Source organism: Hypanus sabinus, chromosome 10 (genome assembly GCF_030144855.1).
Source record: "Hypanus sabinus isolate sHypSab1 chromosome 10, sHypSab1.hap1, whole genome shotgun sequence".
Lineage (NCBI taxonomy): Eukaryota > Metazoa > Chordata > Chondrichthyes > Myliobatiformes > Dasyatidae > Hypanus > Hypanus sabinus.
This window is the reverse complement of record NC_082715.1, coordinates 58,773,246-58,796,814: the sequence shown is the minus strand read 5'-3', so window position 1 is coordinate 58,796,814 and position 23,569 is coordinate 58,773,246. Positions and strand designations below refer to the sequence as shown.

Here is a 23,569-nt window from a genome sequence, read left to right as displayed (position 1 = left end):
CTTTTTACACTTGCAGTTCCTTAGTTCTACCCGCAACCATTCAACACCTTTTGACCCTATGTCACCTCTTTCTAATGATGTGATTTCATTTTTTGCCAGCAGAGCCACGCCACCTCCTTTGCCTAACCATCTGTCCTTTCAATACATTGTGTATCTTTGAATGTTAAGTTTCCACCTATAATCTGCTTTCAGCCACGATTCAGTGATGCCCACATGTCAATTTGTAACTGCTACAAGTTCACTTACCTTATTCTGTATGCTACACGCTTTCAAATATGACACCTTCAGTCCTGTGTTAACCCTTCTTGATTTTTATTCACCTTTTACATTCCAACTCATCCTGTTGACTGCAATTTTGTCCTATCATCAGCTTTTCCTTGCTAGCAGTCTCATTACACTGTCTCCCCCTTTAGAATGCCATGAACCTGATTTGAAACAGCCTTGACTTTGGAATCTGAGAGGCAGCATATCATCCGCATCCAAAGAATCTCATTTCTTATCATCTGACTATGCTATCTCCTATCACCACTGCAGTGCTCTTCATCTCTCTCCTTCTCTTCTGGCCACAGCTCCAGACTTGGTGCTAGAGACCACCGCGGTAACTGCAGCTTCGCCCTGGTGGGTCATCTCCCTCAATGGTATCTAAAGTGGTATATATATTATTGAGGAGAATGGCCACAAGGGCACTTTGTGCTAGTTGTGTATTCCCTCTTTTCTCCTGACAGTTACCCAGTTTTCTGCCTCCTGCAAACTAGAAGTGACTACCTTCCTGTAGCTCCTACCTATCACCTCCTCATTCTCTTCTGTGAACCAAAGGTCATTGATCTCCACCTCTAATTCCTTAATACGTTCTCTGAAGGACAGCAGCTCAGTGCACCTGGTGCAGATGTGTTATCTGGGAGACTGAAGGTCTCCCTGAATTATCGCATCTCAGGCTACGTACGCACTAGACCGGATAATTTTGAAAACACTGGTTTCACGTAAAAACGATAGGCGTCCACACCAAGCGTTTTTGAAAATATCTCCATCCACATTAAAATGGGTATTTTGGTGAATCTCCTCCTACTGGATGTGCGCAAGACACATCTACCGAAAACAGCGACATGTTTGGTGTCGAATCTCACTGTGAAAGACTTGGTGCACGTTTGTCCAATTACAGACTAGAAGAACTTAATAGCCAAACAATGGACAGGGCAAAGTGAGTACAGTATACTTATTTCTTCAGTAAGTTATGGGTCAAAGTATTTGGTGAGTACATTTCTAATTCTTCTGCTTCAGTCTCATTGCCGTCTGTTCTGAAATTGTTAGGTTGCATTCAAGAAAACAATGAAATAGCACGTTGCCGGCTGACAGCATTTTCAGAAGTCTCCGGTTACCCCGTCTACACTGATCTGCCTGAGCAGTGTTTTTAAAAATACCCATCATAGAAAGCGCTAACCAGAAGCCATGAATGACCGCAGAGGTGCGTGCGCTACTGAGGACCCGTGACTCTGCCTTCAGAGCAGGCAACAAGGCAACCAAATAACAGTGAGGGCCAAACTGTCCCGGGCCATCAGAGAGGCAAAGCGTGCACACGCCCAGCGAATCCACAGCCACTTCCAGGACAGCGGCGACACACGGCGCATGTGGAAGGACATTCAGGACATCACCAACTACAGGATATTACCTGACTCTGCGGGTGATGCCTCCCTCCCAGATGTATTGAACAACTTCTACGCTCATGTTGTGAAAAGTGACATGGCAGCGAGGAAGTCCACCCCTCCTCCAAATGACCAGCTGCTGTGTCTCACCGTGGCTGATGTGAGGAGAACCCCGTGCAGGGTCAAGTCACAGAAGGCTGCTGGACCAGACAATATTCCTGGCAGAGTGCTTAAAGGATGTTCTCACTGACATCTTCAACAGCGCTGTCGTCCCAACGTACTTCAAGGCCGCCACCATCGTCCCCGTTCCAAAGAAGTCTTCAGTGTCCTGCCTTAATGACTACCGTCCCGTTGCACTCACGTCCATCATCATGAAGTGTTTGGAGAGGCTCATCATGAGGCACATTAAGGCCCTGCTGCCCTCCTCATTGGACACCCTGCAGTTTGCATACCATCCCAACCATTCAACAGACAGTGATGAAGTGCCATCACCCTCCACCTGGCCCTCACCCAACTAGACAAAAAAGACACATACATTCGAATGCAGTTCATAGACTTCTGTTCAGCATTCAACACAATCATTCCTCAGAAACCGATTGGAAAGCTGAGCCTACTGGGCCTGAACACCTCCCTCTGCAACTGGATACTAGACTTCCTGACTGGGAGACCTCAGTCAGTCCAGATTGGAAGGAGCATCTCCAATACCATCACACTGAGCATGAGGGCCCCCCAGGGGCCCTCACTCTGCTGACACACGACTGTGCTGCCACACACGGCTTGAACCACATCATCAAGTTTACCGATGACACGACCATGGTGGGTCTCATCAGCAAGAATGATGAGTCAGCATACAGAGAGGAGGTGCAGTAGCTAATGGATGTGCAGAGACAATAACCTGTCTCTGAATGTGAAGAAAACAAAAGAGATGGTTGTTGACTTCAGGAAGATACGGAGCAACCACTCTCTGCTGACATTGGCGGCTCCTCGGTAGAGATCGTTAAGAGCACCAGATTTCTTGGAGTTCACCTGGCGGAGAATCTCACCTGGTCCCTCAACACCAGCTCCATAGCAAAGGCAGCCTAGCAGCATCTCTACTTTTTGTGAAGGCTGAGGAAAGTCCATCCACCGCACCTCATCCTCATCACATTCTATGGAGGTTGTATTGAGAGCATCCTGAGCAGCTGCATCACTACCTGGTTCGGAAGTTGCACCATCTCGGATCGCAAGACCCTGCAGCGGATAGTGAGGTCAGCTGAGAAGATCATCAGAGTCTCTCTTCCCGCCATTACAGACATGTATACTACCCGCTGCATCCACAAAGGAAACAGCATTATGAAGGACCCCAAGCACCCCTCATATGAACTCTTCTCCCTCCTGCCGTCTGGGAAAAAGCTCCGAAGCATTTGGGCTCTCATGACCAGACTATGTAACAATTTCGTTCCCCAAGGCATCAGACTCCTCAATACCCAGAGCCTGGACTGACACCAACTTACTGCCTTCTGCTGTGCCTATTGTCTTGTTTATTATTTATTGTAATGCCTGCACTGTTCTGTGCACTTTATGCTGTCCTGGGCAGGTCTGTAGTCTAGTGTAGTTTTTTGTGTTGTTTTTACGTAGTTCAGTGTAGTTTTTGTACTGTTTCATGTATCACCATAGTCCTGAAAAATGTCTCAGTTTTACTGTGTACTGTACCAGCAGTTATGGTCGAAATGACAATAAAAAGTGACTTGACCTAGTCATCTCAAGACCTACAAGTAACCAGATCAATAACCAGAAGAATCGTACTCAATTACTAGTGATCGTTAATGAATGATGATTCAGGGGGGTTCTGTACATCTCATGATCATGTTGTGATAGTTGGGCCAGGGCAACTGGAACAATAAGTGCCTTATGAGGTTTAACCACTTGGATTATGCTGAAACTTATTCCTTTTTGATGGGCTAACTTGGGAAAAGTTCACATTCACCCAAGTGTATCAAAGCAGTCAGCTGAAGAAATTGAAAAAAGATTCAGTGCAACTTGATTGGTTAAACCCATAATTAGACACTCATTATGTTTCTAAACAAATAAATGCTAATAAGTCTAAATTTAAGAATCGTGATTTCCCTTCTGCCGTCATCAATGATGCCCTCAACCGCATCTCCTCCATTTCCCACACTTTGGCCCTCACCCCATCCTTCCGTCACTACAACAGGGACTGTGTTCCCCTTGTCCTCACCTACCACCCCACCAGCTTCCGGATACAGCATATTATCCTCCGAAACTTCCGCCACCTTCAACAGGACCCCACCACTAAGCACATCTTTCCCTCTCTACCCCTCTCTGCTTTTCGCAAGGATCGTTCCCTCCGCAACGGCCTGGTCCACACGTCCCTCCCCATAGATCTCCCACCTGGTACTTATCCCTGCAAACGTAAGTACTACACCTGTCCCTACACCTCCTCTCTTACCAGCATTCAGTGCCCCAAACAGTCCTTCCAGGTGAGGCAACACTTGAGTCTGTTTGGGTCATCTATTGCATCCGGTGCTCCCGTTGCGGCGGCCTCCACTTCGGAGAGACCCGACACAGATTGGGGGACTGCTTCGTCGAGCACCTCCACTCCATCTGCCATAACAGACAGAATCTCCCGGTTGCCACCCACTTCAACTCTGCTTCACATTCCCATTCAGATATGGCCATACATGGCCTCCTCTACTGCCATGATGAGGCCAAACTCAGGTTGGAGGAGCAACACCTCATATACTGTCTGGGTAGTCTCCAGCCACTTGGCATGAACATTGAATTCTCCAGCTTCCGGTAATTCCCTCCCTCTCCCTTCCCCCATCCCATTTTCACTCTGCTTCCTCTTCCAGCTGCCTATCACCTCTCATGATTCTGCCTTCTTCTACTACCCATAGTGTTTTCCCGTTACATTCCTTCTTCACCTTTCCTGCCAATCCCCTCCATGCTTCCCCTCCCCCACCCCTTGATCTTTCCCCTGATTGGTTTTTCACCTGACACCCACCAGCCTTCTTCCCACCCTCCCCCCACCTTCTTTATAGGGCCCCGCCCCCTCCTTCTTCACTCCTGATGAAGGTCTCAGCCCAAAATGTTGACTGTGCGTTTCAATGGATGCTGCCCAACCTGCTGAGTTCCTCCAGCGTGTTGTACATGTTGATTTGACCACAGCATCTGCAGTGTACTTTGAGTTTACATTTTTATTAGTTACTCTGAGTATTGTGAACATAGTTTTAATAATTACTGATTCTGCATGACTATATTTTCCACAACTACTTTTAGAGTTTAACCAAATAACACTGTGAAATTATTTAGAACTGCTTCTTGTTTTTCATCCTGTGAGAATTACAGTACCTAATTAAGATATAATCTCACAAATTTTTATTTTGCTGATCTTTTGTAATGCTATTTTCATTTTTTTTTAGAAGCCATTCATTAGTATTACCTTAAGAATACTGTTGATTTGCTTAATTTAGCAAATATGCTACTAGAAATGCTACTACATTTTGCACTTTAAGTCTTAAGAATTTCTTGAATTTCCTGTTTGTCAAGCAGCTTCTACCCAAGGGCAGTTTGCACAGCAATAGACACAGGCATTCAATCATATTAGAAATTTGTGAGGGGAACATTTCCAGTTAGTTTGTCTATTTTTGCTATTTATGTATAACTGAGTATTTTATTGATAGTTTGTTGACTAAATTAGGTAAATCTTGTTATCTGTAGATTTATTGAAAAAGAATATTACAACACATTAAACCATTCAATCCATCATGTTTTTACTGACTTTGTGACTTTCCAAATAATCTTAGCTGTATTTTTTAAAAAAACATGGTTCCATTTTTTTTTCTTTCATTTGTCCTTTTGTCTAATTCCATTGAATGAGCAGGCCTTGCAAATGCATGAGAGGACCTATTTCCTTTTGCAGTCAGTTCTCCTTTTTACCACATCTACACTCTGTAAGCTTGGCCTTGGATTTCAGATATGATTCCTATTTGACAAATGACATTGTTAGTAATGGTGTTCAGCTATTTGGCATCTGGATTAAATATTTAGTGGAATGTGCCCAAACTTAAATGTGAAATGAAAAGAGGAAGGGTGGAAAAAGAACCATTTTCATATATTCAATTAATTTTTTGGATGTTGCATTCCTGGACATTTGTGGAATGTCTTGAGGATATATCAATTTCCCTTGTCCTGCTTTTTGACTGACTGAAGTTAAGTAAGAATACTTAATAAAGAGATTTTTTTCATTATTATCATCCCATCAATGAAACTGCATAAGTGTTCTATGTGTGAATATATGCTAAGTGGGTAATATAGGAGAATAGCACTTCCTTGTCTCTTTTTCTTAATTTTGTACCTGTTGGGCGCAACTGGTTTTGCTCTCTGAAATATGACTATACAGATTTTATCTTCAGATCAAGCAGGTGCAAGATGAAGAAAGAAAACAGCTCGTTCAGCTTCGGGATGTACTTAAAGCAGGACTTCAGGTTGAACAAAAAGAGGTGAGTAGTATTTCTAGTGCCATAATGCTGGTGCATAATGTTATACCAGTATTGAAAAGCAATAATTTCTGTTTGCGTTTTGTCAATTTATTCTTTACAGTCAGAGAACAAGATTCTGTAAATAACCACGATGGATACAGATGATTATTAAATGGGCTGTGGCTTGAAATGCTTTATTACTTTCATCAACCTGACTCCAAAACAATAATGTCAATCTAAATGTTGTCATAAGCCAATCAGTGTCGAGGCTGTCTGAAGCTCCAAAGTTAGCTCTTTTTGAACAGTACCTTACAGGTAGACTGTCAACAACTTGCCTACAGGAGTAGCAAAGTGTCCATGGCTTATGAGCTGCCCTGAAGAATGCCATAATTGGCAGTTGCAAAAAAATGCATTGATTCTCTGCCATGAAGAGCTAGGACTGATTTGGTGAGAATGACTACGAGCTAATCAGTTGTAAATGTAAGATGCAAGTTCTTAGTGAGACTGGAAAATATGAATCGCTTCTCAAATATTAGGATCCATATCTTGACGAAGACAGATGCCAGTGGTGAAATTCAGCACTGCATCAGTTGATGAGCCTACAGTTCCAGAGGTCCACTGGAAAATCATTGACCTAAAGACAGATGAACTGAGAGTGCACGAGGCTCAGCAATGGCATTAAATGCTCACATTCTTAAAAGATGGTAAAGCCATCTATAGCTCAAATACTGCTTCCCCAGTGAAAACCAAAAATGGGATTGAACACGTTTGATTCAAGTTGTCAATGCTTGCTGGAAAGAATGCTTCAAAGAATTCCTCAACTAGTTTTTAATATTAGTGCCCTTGATTCCTTCTCTCAGCAGTTTATTTCTAACTGATAGGAAATTGAAAAACCATATCACATCTGAAAAATTGTGCATTGGAAGAACACTGTACCCTGCTAAGATTCTAAGAAGCTTAAGTATCAAATCTATAATCGCATATTACAGATCTGAAAAGAGTAAAGTATGACAAAGATTATCCTTCAGAAAGGAGAGGAGGATGACAGGTAACTACAGAGAGGTTTTTACAGGGGAATGTTGTCACAAGAGTCTGCCTCTTTGTTGGTTATGTGGAACAGTCTATGCTCCAAACCTATACTGGTACTGCTGCCCAACTTTTCCTTCGCTACATTGATGACTACATTGGTGCTGCTTCCTGCACCCATGCTGAGCTTGACAATTTCATCGACTTTGCCTCTAACTTCCACCCAGCCCTCAAATTCACTTGGTCCATCTCAGACACTTCTCTCCCCTTTCTCAATCTTTCGGTCTCCATCTCTGAAGATGGACTGTTCACTGACATCTTCTATAAACCCGCTGACTCTCATAACTACCTCGACTATACCTCTTCCCACCCTGCCACATGCAAAAATGCTATTCCCTAATCCCAGTTCCTCCGTCTCTGCTGCATCTGCTCCCAGGATGAGGCTTTCCGTTCCAGGACATCTCAAATATCCCCTTTCTTTAAGGATCATGGTTTCCCTTCTGCCATCATCAATTATGCCCTCACCTGCATCTCCTCCATTTCCCGCACTTCGGCCCTCACCCCATCCTCCCGTCACCACAACAGGGATGGAGTTCCTCTTGTCCTCAACTACCTCCCCACCAGCCTCCGGATCCAGCATATTATCCTCCACAACTTCCGCCACCTTCAACAGGACCCCACCAACAAGCACATCTTTCCCTCTCTACCCCTCTCTGCTTTCCGCAGGGATCGTTCCCTCTGTGACTCCCTGGTCCACATGTCCCTGCCCACGGATCTCCCACCTGGCACATCCCTGCAAGCATAAGTGCTACATCTCCTCTCTTATCACCATTCAGAGCCCCAAACAGTCCTTCCAGATGAGGCAACACTTCTGAGTCTGTTGGGGTCATCTGTTGCATTCGGTGCAGCCTACTCTACATCACTGAGACCTGACGCAGATTGGGGGACTGCTTCGTCGAACACCTCCGCTTCGTCCACCACAAAAGACAGGATCTCCTGGTTGCCACCCGCTTAAACTCTGCTTCACGTTCCCATTCAGATATGTCCATATATGGCCTCCTGTACTGACATGACGAGGCCAAACTCAGGTTGGAGGAGCAACAGCTCGTATACTGTCTGGGTAGTCTCCAGCCCCTTGGCATGAACATTGAATTCTCCAGCTTCTGGTAATTCCCTCCTCCTCCCTTCCCCCATCCCAGTTTCACTCTGCCTCCTCCTCTAGCTGCCTATCATCTCCCTCATGGTCCTGCCTCCTCCTTTACCTTTCCTACTTATCCCCTCCCCCACCCCTTGATCTTTTCCCTTACTGGTTTTCCACCTGGCACCTACCAGCCTTCTTCCCACCCTCCCCCCATCTTCTTTAGAGGGCCCCTGCCCACTCCCTCTTCAGTCCTGATGAAGGGCCTTGGCCCGAAATGTTGACTGTTCGTTTCCACAGATGCTGCCCGACCTGCTGAGTTCCTCCAGCATGTTGTACGTGTCTCTTTCTGAAGCAGCTTCTCCAGTGGCTGAAAATCTGGTTTCCAAATTACATTATGAATTTTGTCCATCTTGAGACATCCTGGTCATGATCTTGACTGTATAATGACTTTTTTTAAATAAATGCATTGTTAAGTATCAGCCTTTTTCAAATATGCCAAAGTATTTGCTTCACCTTTCAAGACTGATTATGGAATACCCTGCTCAAATTCAACTGCCAGCAGAAATCCACCTCTTTCGTATGTTTGCACCATGATATGGCTTCTAACAGAGCCATAAGAACATAAGAAATAGGTGCAGGAGTAGGCCATCTGGCCCGTCGAGTCTGCTGTGTGATCCAATAAGATCATGGCTGATCTGGCCATGGACTCATCTACACCTACCTGCTAATTCCCTATAACCCTTAATTCCACTACTATGCAAGAATCTATCCAACCTAGTCTTAAATATATTTACTGAGGTAGCCTCCACTGCTTCATTGGGCAGAGAATTCCACAGATTCACCACCCTCTGGGAATAGCAGTTCCTCCTCATCTCAGTCCTAAAGCTACTCCCCCAAATCATGAAGCTATGTCCCCTAGTTCTCGTCTCTATCAGTGGAAAGAACTTTCCTGCCTCTATCTTGTCTATCCCTTTCAGAATTTTATGTTTCTATAAGATCTTCAATCATTCTTCTACATTCCAGTGAATACATTTCCAGCCGACTCAATCTCTTTTCATAGTCTAACCCCCCTTATCTCTGAAATCAACGTGGTGAGCCTCATCTGCACTGCCTCCAAAGCCAGTATTTCCTTCCTCAAGTAAAGAGACCAGAACTGCACACAGTACCCTGTACAGCTGCAACATAGCCTCCTTGCTCTTAAAATAAATTCCTCTAGCAATGAAGGCCAGCATCCCATTTGCTTTCTTGAAAGCCTGCTGCACCTGCAAACCAGCCGTTCGTGAGTTATACACGAGCACTCCCAAGTCTCTCTGCATAGCAGCAGGCTGCAGTTTTTTACCATTTAAATAATAATCTTCTTTTCCATTTTTCCTTCCAAAGTGGATGACCTCGCATTTACCAACATTGTACTCCATGTACCAGACCATTGCCCACTCACTTAACCTATCTAAATCTCTCTGCAGACTCTCCATATCTTCTGCACTCTTGCTTTTCCACTGAATTTAGTATCATCAGCAAACTTAGATACACTACACTTAGTCCCCTCTATTGAGCCAATCTCAGTAAAGAACAGTGTCAAACAAAGCTGCATCATTCACTCAACTCTTTACTAGTTCTTTCTCATTGTAACGTTCTACTTCACTTCCAAAAATGCCTTGCTATCTTCAACCAGCAACACTCCAGATGCAAGGCTAATCAAACCTCAGTTGTCAAGCTGTAAGATACAGATGAGATTTAACTTTGTGGATGTTTGGAGGCCATGTCAAAGTCATCATTGACTTGTTCTGAAAGGGTGTCTTACACTCAAAATCTGTAAGACCCACTGCCTGCCCCACCTACATCACAATGCCCAGCGACATTAATGTTCATGGCAAAACTTAGTTTTCTATTACCCATTTCCTCTATCAACCAAAGGCTATGCTGTCACACTGAATGAATGGTGCACATTATCATCCAGATCTAACCTATCACAAAACATATTTACTGGACAGCAGAGATCTCTGCACTCCTTTGTGCTTCTGGAAAAAGCCACCAATGCTGTTTCCACAAAATATTCCAAATTCTATGTAAGAAAAAATGAATCAAAGTCAGTGTCCTCTCCCAGGTCAACATCACAACCACCTGAAGCTTTAATGACACTTAGTGAACCACTTTGAGCAACGTACGCTGTGCACCTACCTAAACCAGGTTCCTACAATGGTTATTATAATCTGTGTACTGATAAATGTGTGCTGAAAGTCTCTTTGCGAAATTGCAGTATTTCCCCTGACTTCTAGGAATCTCTAGCTTTCTTGGCAAAAACAAAGTAAGATAAAGACAAAGGAGAGTCAGCGGATGTTGTTTACCTGGATTGTCAAGACCTTTGACAAGGTGCTGTACATGAGGCTGCTTAACAAGGTAAGAGCCCATGGTATTACAGGAAAGATACTAGCATGGATAGAAGATTGGCTGATTGGCAGGAAGCAAAAGGCAGGAATAAAGGGGGCTTTTACTGGTTGGCTGCCAGTGACTAGTGGTGTTCCACAGGGATTGGTTCTTTTCACGTTGGATGACAGAATTGATAACTTTGAGGCTAAGTTTGCAGATGATACAAAGATAGGTGGAGGGGCAGGTGGTGTTGATGAAGCAGGGTGACAGCAGATGGACTTAGATTGGGAGAATAGGCAAAGAAGTGGCAAATGGAATATAGCGTAGGCAAGTGTATGGTTATTCACTTTGGTAGAAGGAATAAAGGTGTAGACTATTTTCTAAAAATTCAATAACCTGAGGTGCAAACGAACTTTGTAGTCCTTGTTCAGGATTCCCAAAAAGTTAACTTGCAGGTTGAGTTAATGGTAAGGAAGGCAACTTCAAAGTTAGCATTCATTTTTAGGAGATTAGAATACAAGAGCAAGTATGTAATGCTGTGGCTTTATAAGGCGTTGGTTGGACTGTGCTTGGAGTATTGTGAACAGTTTTGGGCTCTTTATCTTAGAAAAGATGTGCTGGCATTGAAGAGGGTCCAGAGGAGGTTCATAAAAATTGTTCTGGGAATGAAAAAGATAATGTCTGAGAGCATTTGATGACTCTGTGCTGTACTTGAATTTAGAAGAATAAGAGGGGATCTCATTGAAGCATATCGAACAGGCTAAACAGAGTGGATGTGGGGAGGATGTTTCCTATAGTGGATGAATTTACGGCCAGAGGGCGCAGCCTCAGATGAGAGGAATGTAATTTAGAACAAAGATGGGGAGAAATTTCTTTAGCCAAACGGTAGTAAATCTGGATTTCATTGCCACAGGCATCTGTGGAAGCCTAGTCATTGAGTATATTTAAAGCAGAGGTTGATATATTCTTGATTAGCCAGGGTGTCAAAGGTTACAGAGAGAAGGCAAAAGAATGGGGTTGAGAAATAATAAATCAGCAATGATATAATGGCAGAACAGACTCATTGTGGCTAATGACCTAATTCTGTTCCTGTGTCTTATGGTAATATAGCTCATGACTTCTCATATTTGGAGAACAAGAATTTAGAATGATATTGACAACTTTAGATTCCATTAATTTGGAGCATACAAAAGCAGAAGAAACACAATGTCACAAACTATTTGGCTTGTAAGGCATTCAATTCAAAGTACAAATACAAAGTACATTCATTATCAAAGTACACTACATACAACCTTGAGTTTCGTCTCCTTACAGGCAGCTACAAAGCGAAGAAACCCATTAGAATGGGTTTCAATAGAACCCATCAAAAAAAGATCGTCAAACATCCAATGTGCAGAAAAAATATAAATAAAAGTAAGCAAGTAACATTCGGAACTGATTTTCACGGAAGTGAGTTGACAGCCACGAAGCCAGCTGCAACTGATCGAAGAGCCTGTTAGTTTAAGGCAACAGCCTCTGTTTAACACAGAGTCAAGTAAATCTCACAAGCATCAAGCTGAACACTGGCCTCTCTCTTCTAGCCCCAGCATCTTAATCTTTTCAATCTCTCCCGCGCTTAAATCGGCAGTCGGTTGTTCCTTGCTCTCAGAACCAGGCCCTGACACTTGGATATGCTCTCAGGCCTGTGACCCATTGCCTCGATTTGACCTGTACTCAACCTTTCCTATCCAGCCTGGCACTTAAATTGATCAAACATCAGCTTACTCCTCGCTCTTGGTCCTGGGCACCGCCACCTCGAATCTGCCTGGCCTTGATTCTACCACTTCAAATTGCCTCTGCTCCAGTAATGAAACAAATTGGTTTGTTCCGCACTCTCAAGCCTGAGCTCCGCTGCTTCGATTCAGCCTGTACATGTCACACTGCAACTATCCTATACCTTGAAGACTACAATTATCATCGCAGAAATGCCAGGTCATACAGGTGGTTCAGAAGCTCAACTCTGAAAGGCAAGTTACAGGCTATTGATTGCAGTGATCGTTTTCAAGAAAAAGAGTGATTAATTAAGTAGCTTTTTTTTGCTGTCAGCAAGTTATCGCTGTGTTTCACCAACACCATCTTAAACTGGATTCTTCTTTGTAGACTCTGCAGTTCTCATGCTTGTTTCATTTGGAGCAAGCTGATGTTTGACTGATTTAACCAGTTGCATTAAATCCCTCTATTACATTGAACTGTCTGGGAAGAAGAGTGCTGAGTTTATGTCCCCTGTTAGAATAGCCATAAAGTAGGGCTCTTATTTCCAAAAATTTACAAATTTTGAACACTTGTAGTGAATTATCCTTGCAGTTCTGCCTAGCAGATTATAATCCTCTCATTTACAGTATGTTGTTGTCTCCACATTTTAATGCCCTTTAATTTTAAATTTTCAAAGCAGATTGGTCTGCTTTTTGTTGAGCAAGGTTATCTGAATTTGAGCGGGGAGTGGGAGATGTAAAATAATGTTGATGATTTTGGGTTTTAAATAAAGTTGAGCTACATATGAACCAGCAGATTTTAACATCTCCAATTTCTTGCATGTACAAATAAGCTATGATCTGATTGACTGATGGAACCAGGTTTGGGGACCAAGCAGCCTACTTTTATACTTTGGCAAAAATTACTTAAATTCACTTGAATATACTTTCAACATCAAATAAGATTAACAGTAGAACTTTTTTTTAAAACATGGAGAGAAATTAGTATGTATTAGTGTTTCTAATATTATTAGTATATAAACTGAGCTGTGAAAAAGATTTCGTTAACATTTCAACACCATCCACAAGTATTGATATTTGGCAATGTGAAGTTATATTAGTCTCCAGAATTAATGTGCAGAATTATTTAGGGTCACGATAGTTAAAATATTCTGTTGATTTATTTCTATATGGAAAGTGGTTTGTCAGATAATAAGAATACAGAGTAACATAACATTTGGTAATAAATGCATGTGATTAATAATATATCAAAACTGTGCTAAATATGATTTGTTAACATTTCTTGTAACTAAAGGATATATTTTGCTTCCTTCCAAAATGCAAATACGATTGTGATCAAAGTCTAGGAGAGTAAGTTATTCTTGTATTTTCCCTGCCTGTTAAATATTATCTGTTTTAATTTGTTACAGTTCATATTTTAGTGCTATAATATTTTAAATTGTTGATGAGTGGGACAAAGAAGAATTATGGTGGTTACAACAAATACCTCAAATAACAAATACATTTCTAACAATTTTACATAACTTTACAAAGAAAAATCCAAATTTTACCCCTTACAAGTGAAGTTGTTGCTTTCATCTTTTGAGTTCAAAGCAAATTACCTTGATTCAAAACCAGCAAGTTTTAGTTGCATGCTTGTCTAAGATATTAACAAGTTCAATATACTTGCATGATTTTATGTTGACGATGATAGAGAATGAATTTCAACAGGCATTATATAGGTGAAAGTAAATTTGGAAACACTATGATGGAAGGTCAGGTGCCTAGGAATGAATGGCTAATGCATAAAAATGCATGATATCATCTTTCCTGGCATGACTTTGAAACAAGGAAGGAAATAAAAGTACAAAATATGTCATATATGTCCTTGCACTTCCTGTAAGAAATTTCCTGATACTGTTAACCTTTAATCTAAGTTACAGATCATGGTAAATGCAATCACCTTTCTCAATTTGACTAAGATTCATATACAATGGATTCTGATTAATAGGACTACGGTTATTCAGGGTAGTTGCTGGAACAGCTCTTAAAGAACAAAAACAAATTGAGAAAGTAGCTGGGATTCCCTTTATTTGGAGCAGAAGACTGCTGCCTAACATTTTCTAACTAGCGTCAGTCACATGTATGTCGTGTGGCCGTTAGACACTACACTGTTTGATGTTGCATTGTTCTTTGGCTCTTAAGGGTTTGTAGATGATGTCTATTTCAATCTGTTTGTTTATGGAGTTATCAGAAGAAAACCGGGTACTGAGGATGTCACCTCGACTGGTGATGAAACGTCTGCAAGCTACTTGCCAAGCTCTGCGAACACTACAACGTCCAACACCTCACCTGAGCTACCAGTGTTTACCTCCATCCTAAGCAGTATGCCATGCTTAGAGTCACTGTTCTCTCTAAGCTGTAGGATGGAGGTAAACGCTGGTAGCTCAGGTGAGGTGTTGAACATTGTAGTATTTGCTGAGCTTGGCAATTAGCTTGCAGACGTTTCATCACCAGTCGAGGTGACATCCTCAGTGCCTGGTTGCACAGAAAATGAAAGCTCCCATGCACACAGCCATTGTTGCCACACAGCTGGAATTTTCTTACTTAGCTTCTTCGCTACTATCACCAACTATGACAAATGCATTGCCTCAAAAATATTGCAGCAATACTACAATTTCAAATTTATTGTTTCTGAGAAAGTTAAGACTGGTTCAATTATGAAGTTCACTGATAAGTTGCACTACATGCTTAGAAACAAAGAATTTGAGGAACTTTCATTTCTTGTTGACATTGGAATATTTCAGATTTTTAGTGCTGACTGCAAACGTGGATTCAGTCTTATGCATTCAATCAAAGTAAATCCAGAAACAGACTAAAAGTGGAACATTTGGATGTACTAATGAGAATTAAGACACGTCTTTCCTCTGGATGTAAAATTAATCTGGACAATGTTTACAAAGTACAAAGTAAAATTGTCGTGGTCATGCTCAACAAATGTATAAAATAGCAAATATAACATGATCAATCAAAAATCAACCAAAGTGCAGAAGACAACAAACTGTGCAAAAGGAGATTGGAGCGACTGGGCTTGTATACACTGGAATTTAGAAGGATGAGCGGGGATCTGATTGAAACATATAAGATTATTAAGGGATTGGACACACTGGAGGCAGGAAACATGTTCCTGCTGATGGGTGAGTCCAGAACTAGAGGCCACAGTTTAAGAATAAGGGGTAGGCCATTTAGAACAGAGATGCGGAAAAACTTTTTCACCCAGAGAGTGAGTGGTGGATATGTGGAATGCTCTGCCACAGAAGGCAGTGGAGGCCGTCTCTGGATGCATTCAAGAGAGAGTTAGATAGAGCTCTTATAGATAGCGGGGTCAAGGGATATGGGGAGAGGGCAGGAACGGGGTACTGATTGTGTATGATCAGCCATGATCACAGTGAATGGTGGTGCTGGCTAGAAGGGCTGAATGGCCTACTCCTGCACCTACTGTCTATTGTCTATTGAGATATAAATAAATAGCAATAAATAACAAGAACATGAGATGATGAGATAAAGAGATCTTAAAGTGATATCATTGGTTGTGGGAAACATCTCCAATGAGTGTAGTTATCCCTTTTTATTCAACAGCCTGATGGTTGTGGGATAGTTGACTGTTCTTGAACCTGGTGGTATGAGTCTTGAGGCTCTTGCACCTAATGACAGCAGTGAGAAGAGAGCATGGCCTGGGTGGAGGTGCTGTCTGATGATGGATGCTGCTTTCCTGTGACAGTATTTCATGTGGATGTGTTCAATGATTGGGAGGGCTGTACCTGTGATGTACTGGGCCAAATCTACTACCTTTTGTAGACAATGGATTTGTAATAAAGACTGACAAGAAAAAGTTTATGAAACATGAAAGATTTTCTTTGTATTGTATTTTATTATACCCTTAATAAATAAAATCAAAAGTATGTGATTTTTCATTTGCGTTCTAAATATTCATAGCATAGATATTACAAAACAAAAACAAAATGCTGTGCAGTTCTCAGTCTGTAAAAATCTCCTGCTCAGAGCAATGGTTGGTCTGCATAGCTGTAAAAATAAATCAGAGCTAGCAGTTTTTAAATAGTGTCAGTTGCATGTGGTTGTGTTCAAGAAGCAGTGACTTTTGTCACTGATAGTTGGCGAGAAATAAGCAGTAAGACAATTCAGAACTATGGTTTCAAGCACTCAGACTTGGAGATACCAGAAATGGCTGGGAGCAAAAAATGAAATGATCACTAATTCAACACGTTAAGAACTACAAAGACACTGAGCTCTGTGGCTCCAAGTAGCTGTTTGCATACAAGAGCAGCTATGCACTGGTACACCGCTACAACATTGGGGCTAAATGAGGGAGGATCTCATACCCCAATGAGATAGGGGCATGCCTGTCCTAGCATGAGAAGTCAGCTCTGGTGGAGTGGCCGGCTGGGATCTTCAGTGAGATCTAATGGCCAGGAAGACTGTTCTGCAAAGGGCACAATGAGACACAGAAGTCATGGTTATCCACATGAACCAGGGAAGACCACAATTGTGACGTCTGTTCATGCCACTGGACCCAGACCTCTGAGGTTAGGAGACAGGAACTGCCCTAATGCAACAGCTTTTCCAGTTTAAAAGCAATGACACAGATTTCCTGTCATTGTTGAAAACCACCAGTAGTATCGGTAGTCTTCAAATTTGTTATGTATTTCATTTCAGTACGTTATATGTCACTCAGTTAAATGGTAATTTGTCTTTTTTCAAATACCTTTTGAACTATTTCCATGAACTTTGGCTAATTGGGGCAGCCACATAATTGGGCCAAAATGTACTTGTCCCAGTGTGTCCCAATTAACTGGAATCCACTGTATATCTGCTCTTCCTTTGTACTGTATTGGCACTTCTGCATTGCTCTCCATTTTTCTGAAGTAGATAAATATAAATGGAATAATATTCTCCATATTAGCAGAAAATCTATAAATAGTTTTGAACATAGCAACTAATATTTAATGCATTTTAAATTATGAAGTGTTATTGAGAAAAATCAGTACTGATACCTCATGGAGTTGCCTGGATTGGGGGGCCTGCCTTAATGCTAATCGGTTGAGTGAACTCAGTCTTTTCTCTTTGGAGCATCAGAGGATGAGAGGTGACCTGATAGAGATGTATAAGACGATGAGCGGCATTGATCATGTGGATAGTCAGAGGCTTTTTCTCAGAGCTGAAATTGCTACCATGACAGGGTACAGTTTTAAGGTGCTTGGAAGTAGTTACAGAGGGGATGTCAGGAGTAATTTTTTTTTAGGCAGAGAGACGATAGGGTGTTTTAAGAGACTCCTGGATAAGTACATGGAGCTCAGAAAAATAGAGGGCTATGGGTAACCCTAGGTAATTTCTAAGTTAAGGACATTTTCGGCACAGTTTTGTAGGCTAAAGTGCCTGTATTGTGCTGTAGGTTTTCTATGTTTCTGTAAACACAAACAAAAAACTTGGATTAGTCAGCATTAGTGGATCAAGCAAAGTTAACATTTTAGGGATAATCTTTTATCATTTTCCCAATCCTGATTAAATTGTGGCATAAGGTGTAATAAAATTATTGTTCCATTTAGGATTCGCAGGTTCGCCAGAGCACCATGTATAGCTTGCATCAACCTCAAGGAAACAAAGAACATGGAACAGAAAAAAGTGGTGCTTTGTATAAAAAAAGTGATGGGTATGTTACTTTTTTTCTGTTATTTGTTGAACAGTTTTAAGAAATATCTGAGAAACTCTTCATCTTAAAAACATTTATCAAAGAATTATCCGCTTTATTGAAGCAAGGTAAGTAAACCAGCCAGGATGACAAATTTTAATGATCTAACTATTATTAGCCACATGTTGTGCAGCATACACAATTGCTGTCTCTGGAGTTCTCAAATCAATCCCATTAGGCTGTTCACTGCCAACAGGCATGGCTGCAGGCAGTGAGCAGAAATCCCCAGCACCTTAAAAGTGAAACGTGTAAAATCGTCAGAAGCCTGTGAGGACCAGGAGAGATGCTGCTTGGAATGAAGTGTGATAAGGTGCCTTGCATTCTTCTCCAGTCTGCAAAGGGGTGGGTGACTGTCTCTTCCTCATCTCAATTGCCCAAAGGGCAGCATGCATTGAAATTGAGATTTCAGCCATGCAGGAAGGATCTGACAGCGATGTCTCCTGTCACCGCCAACCAAGTGACGTTTTGATGCTTGTTGGTGATTTCTAGCGAAGGGGCCAGTTGATTTGGGCAGTCTATTCATGTCTCAATGTGCTTGCAGGGCATTCTATGGAGACAACTGTCTGATGGACTTGTGGGTCAATGTGTTTATCTGGAAGAACTTTGATTCAAAAGATAGGTATTTGGACATTGCCTAGCTGTCTGGGTTGCTGGTTCCCATGCTGCCTTTCCGCTAACTTCAACTCTGGTTTGTGCACTCTTAACTCATTGGGTCCCCTGGTACTCATGCCCCTTTTAACTTGGAAGATTTTCTATCATAAAGTGTGGCCTCTAAAATTAGGAAGTTAGAAATATTTTGAAGCATTTTTAGATATGGCATTCAATCTGCCAGTTGGCTGGAAAATCTGCTAATCCAGCATTGCCAATATCCCAAGGGTAATGTGAGTTTTCTTATATGTGGATATGCATGGTTAAATAACTTGTGCAGTTTTATGAACGGCTCTTAAAAGTGGGCCTTCCCAACAAAGGATACGCACGACTGTAGCTAGAAACCAGTGACATTGAAGGTTCAATGTGATGACTTCATATCTAGAGATCCAAAAACAATTCAGAAATATTTCCAATTTAAAACAAGTAATATTTTTCTAAAGTACGTGAACTGTGGTCAGCTACATGCAAATTTTAATGTAATTTTTTTTTCCAGACTTAGGAAAGTGTGGCAGAAAAGGAAATGTACAGTAAAAAATGGTTATCTAACAATTTCACATGGAACAGTAAGTTTCAAAAAAAGCTTTATATTTTATAACGTGGAATTGACCATAAGACATATGAGTTGGATTAGGCCATTCATCCCATTGATTCTGCCCCGCCATTCCATCATGGCTGAACCCAGATCCTACTCAACACCATACACCTGCCTTCTTGCCGTATCCTTTGATGCCCTAACCGATCAGGAAACTATCAACTTCTGCCTTAAATATACCCATATGGACTTGGCCTCCACCGCATCTGTAGCAGAGCATTCGACAGACTCACTACTCTCTGGCTAAAAAACTTACTCCTTACTTTGTTCCTAAAGATCACCCCTCAATTTTGTGGCTGTGCCCTCTAGTTCTGGATAACCCCACCATAGGAAACATCCTTTTTTCATCCACCTTATCTAGTCCTTTCAACATTTATCTGTTATCTGTTTTAATGAATGCATATTTTGAAAAAATTCTGCTCTCTATTAAAAGAACGTGATATCAGATTGCTTTTTGCAGAATGAAGGAATTGTTCATAACCGCCATATGCTCACTATTCAAAAATCGTCCCTGTATGCAAAGGTCTTTTCTCTGTTGTTACAGATTCAAGCAACAATAAATATATGAGTCAGGCAGGGGTTTTTATAACAAATAACATGTTTATTAAATAGTGAAAAACAAACCCCCAAAAGTAAACAAAGTACTCACGTAACCGGAAATCAGCTGCTGTGCGGTAGCGTAAACAGTTCTTAAAGCAATGTTGCAAAAACAGTTCTTCAAAGTAGTATTGCAAAAGTTCAAAATGCTTACAGTTCATTAAAGGGAGAGACTTTTTAAGATGATTTAAATTCTCTTTCATGTCGTATTGCTTCGGTTCCCAAATCAAACTTTTCCCACGAAGAATTTACGGAGATGGACAAATGAAACAGCTTAAAGGCACTGACCTTTCCTTTACAAAACTGTTCCCAATCCTTTCTGCTATTCACAGGGATTAACATGGGCACGGTCAACGAATTCTTTCCGAATGAGGATCAAACAAGGTCAAACCTGTTTCACCGTCGAAATCGGCTTTCTTCGATCTTTTAACTCCCGAACTCCGATCTTCACTCTCCACTGATTCGCAACTAGCAGTATTGGCAATGACCGTTTAAACTTCAGGCATTAGATAAAACTTCATCTTTCAACTAAACTGCGTCATAACATTAAATCACGCAGTGGCATGAAGTTAACATGGCAAATCCAGCCACGAACTGCCCCTCCTCACAGGGAGGGGTCCTCCTTTTATACCCTGTAAAAAAAACCTGTCACATGACCTCTACTGGCAGGAAAATGACGTCACTTCACCATCACAAGACCATTACCTCAAGTCCAGTATAGCTTCAACACCTGTCACGTGACAAGTACACCACTGTCACGTGTCACGGGTACGTAACACTATGAAAATTGTGGAAATTTTAACCTGCTCTTGGGAAACTGATTGGACTTTTACTCTATATTGAAACTATGGATGATAATATTGAGCAGTGTGCAATGAAGGAGTTAATTTGCTTAAGCCGTAGTTTCCTGTCTCATAGAGTACAATAATTGTGCTACTATTTTGCAAGGTTTGTTTGAATATTTTCAAGCATTTCTGATTTTCTTACAGGTTAATAGACCACCGGCAAAGCTCAATCTACTTACATGTCAGGTGAAAGCAAATCCTGAAGAGAGAAAATGTTTTGATCTCATATCACGTACGTTTCCATAGATTAAAAGATCCATTAAGTTGCCTGTACATAAAATGCAGGGTGTAACTAATTTGTATATTTAGGTTAGAAAGTGTGAAAAGCTACAGATATGCTGCAAATTTTCTGCACATTTTTGTCTTTAATATTTTTTAATATAAATTTGGCTGAAATTTAAAGAAATAAGTTTTTGTCTATTAAGACTAATTGAAGACTTATTTGCTTAAAATTGAGTGATGATATCCCTAAGTGAAAATACGGAAAATGAGAATAAGAATGAGGAGGAGCTAGGGGAGGTGAGATCCAAAGACATGAGAAAGGTTAGTGAAAGGGAGGGTGAACGATTGTTGGTGAATTACATAAGACATAGGAGCAGAAATTGGCCATTCAGCTCTTCAAGTCTGCGCTGCTATTCCATCATGTCTGATCCCACTCAACCCCATACACCTGCCTTCTCACATATCCTTTGATGCCCTGACCCATCAGGAAATTATCAACTTCTGCCTTAAATATGCCCACAGACTTTGCCTCCAACGCAGTCTGTGGCAGAGCATTCCACAAATTCACTACTCTCCAGCTGAAACAAATCCTCCTTTCCTCTGTTCTAAAAAGTTGCCCTCAGTTTTGAGGCTGTGTCCTCTAGTTCTGGATACCCCCACCATAGGAAACATCCTGTCCACACCCGCTCTATCTAGTCCTTTCAGCATTTGCCAAAGTTCCTAAGGTAGCACATTCCAGACCCACGACCACTATTATCTAAAAGGACAAGAACAGCATATACCTGGGAACGCTGGGTCAAAATCATGGAATTCCCTCCCTAACAGCACTGTGGGTGTACCTATATCTCAGGGACTGCAGCGGTTTAAGAAAGCAGCTCATTACCACTTTCTCATGGGCAACTAGGGATGGACAATAAATGCTGGCTCAGCTGTTGATGCCCACATCACATACATGAATTTTTAAAAAATGTTTGATAAGTTTTAATGAGATTCCCACGCATTTTTCTAAATTCCAGTGAGTACAAGCCCAAAGCTGCCAAACACTACTCATGTGTTAACCCCTTCATTCCCTGAATCATCCTTGTGAACCTCCTCTGGGTTATCTCCAATGACAATACATTCTTTCTAAGATATTGTATGTGGCCCAATACTGTTGACAATACTCAAGTACCGCCTCACTAGTTTCTAATAAAGGCTTAGCATTATCTCTTTGTTTTTATATTCTATTTCCCTTGAAATAAGTGCTAACATTGCATTTGCCTTCTTTACCACAGACTCAACATGTGAATTAAATTTCTGGGAGTCTTGCACGAAGATTCCCAAGTTCCTTTGCACCTCTGATGTTTGAAATTTCTTGCCATTGAAATAATAGTCTGCACTATTGTCTTCTTTACCAAAATGAATTATCATACATTTCCCAACACTTACTCCACCTGCCTCTTTTTTTGCCCATTCTTCCAATTTATTAAAGCCCTGTTGCAATTGGTTTGTTTCCTTAGCACCACTTACCCCTCCACCTGTCTCAGTATCATCTGCAAACTTTGCCACAAAGCCATCAATTCCATTATCCAAATCATTCACAAACAATGAAAAGTAGCTGTCCCAGTACTGACCCCTGAAGAACACCATTAGTCACCGGCAGCCAACCAGAAAATAACCCTTTTATTCACACTAGTTGCTTCCTGCTTGTCAGCCATTCCTCTATCCATGCCAATATCTTTCCTGAAATGCCATAGGATTGTATGTTGTTAAGCAGCCTCATGCGTGGCACCTTATCTCATTCCTTCTGAAAATCCAAGTAAATGACATTCACTGCCTTGCCTTTGTCCACCCTTCTTGTTACTTCCTCAAAGAATTAACAAATTTGTCAGACAGGATTTCCCTATACAGAAACCATGCTGACTTTGACTTATTTTATCATTAGTCTGGAAGTACCTCAACACCTCATCCTTAATAGTAGACTCCAACACTTCCCCAACCACTGAAGTTAGGCTAACTGGCTTATAATTTCCTTTCTTTTGCTGTCCTCCCTTCTTGCAATCTTCCAGTCCTCTAGGATCATGACCAATGCAACCATTATCTCTTTAGCAACCTCTCTCAGGACTCTGGGAATTGACTATCTGGTCCAGGTGACTTCTCCATCTTTTAAGACCTTTGAGTGTGCCTGGCACTTTTTCCTTTGTAGTAACAATGACACTCCCTCCTGCTTCCTGACACCCATGGACCTCTGCCACACTGGATGCGTCTTCCACAGTGAAAACAGATGCAAAGTACCCACATCTGCCATTTCTTTGTCCCCCATTACTATCTCACCAGCATCTACTTCCGGTGGTCCAATATCAACTTCCACCTCCCTTTTACTCTTTATCTAACTGAAAAAAAATTTTCTGGCATCCTGCTTTATATTATTGGCCAGTTTGCCCTCATATTTCATCTTTACCCTTATAGTTTTTTTGGTTGCCTTTTGTTGGATTTTAAAAGCTTCACAATCATTTGACTTCCCACTCACT

The 23,569-nt window shown here is 41.4% G+C and overlaps 1 protein-coding gene across 1 annotated transcript in view; it reads left to right on the top strand.

Annotated features, from left to right (window-relative positions):
* asap2a (ArfGAP with SH3 domain, ankyrin repeat and PH domain 2a) overlaps positions 1 to 23,569 on the top strand; it is a 247,896-nt gene that overhangs the window by 167,128 nt on the left and 57,199 nt on the right. Inside the window, exons 9-12 of the mRNA XM_059981912.1 lie at positions 6,056 to 6,142; positions 18,010 to 18,113; positions 19,297 to 19,366; positions 20,982 to 21,069. Of these exons, the coding sequence (XP_059837895.1) occupies positions 6,056 to 6,142; positions 18,010 to 18,113; positions 19,297 to 19,366; positions 20,982 to 21,069 (349 nt within the window). The remainder of the gene's footprint in view (positions 1 to 6,055; positions 6,143 to 18,009; positions 18,114 to 19,296; positions 19,367 to 20,981; positions 21,070 to 23,569) is intronic.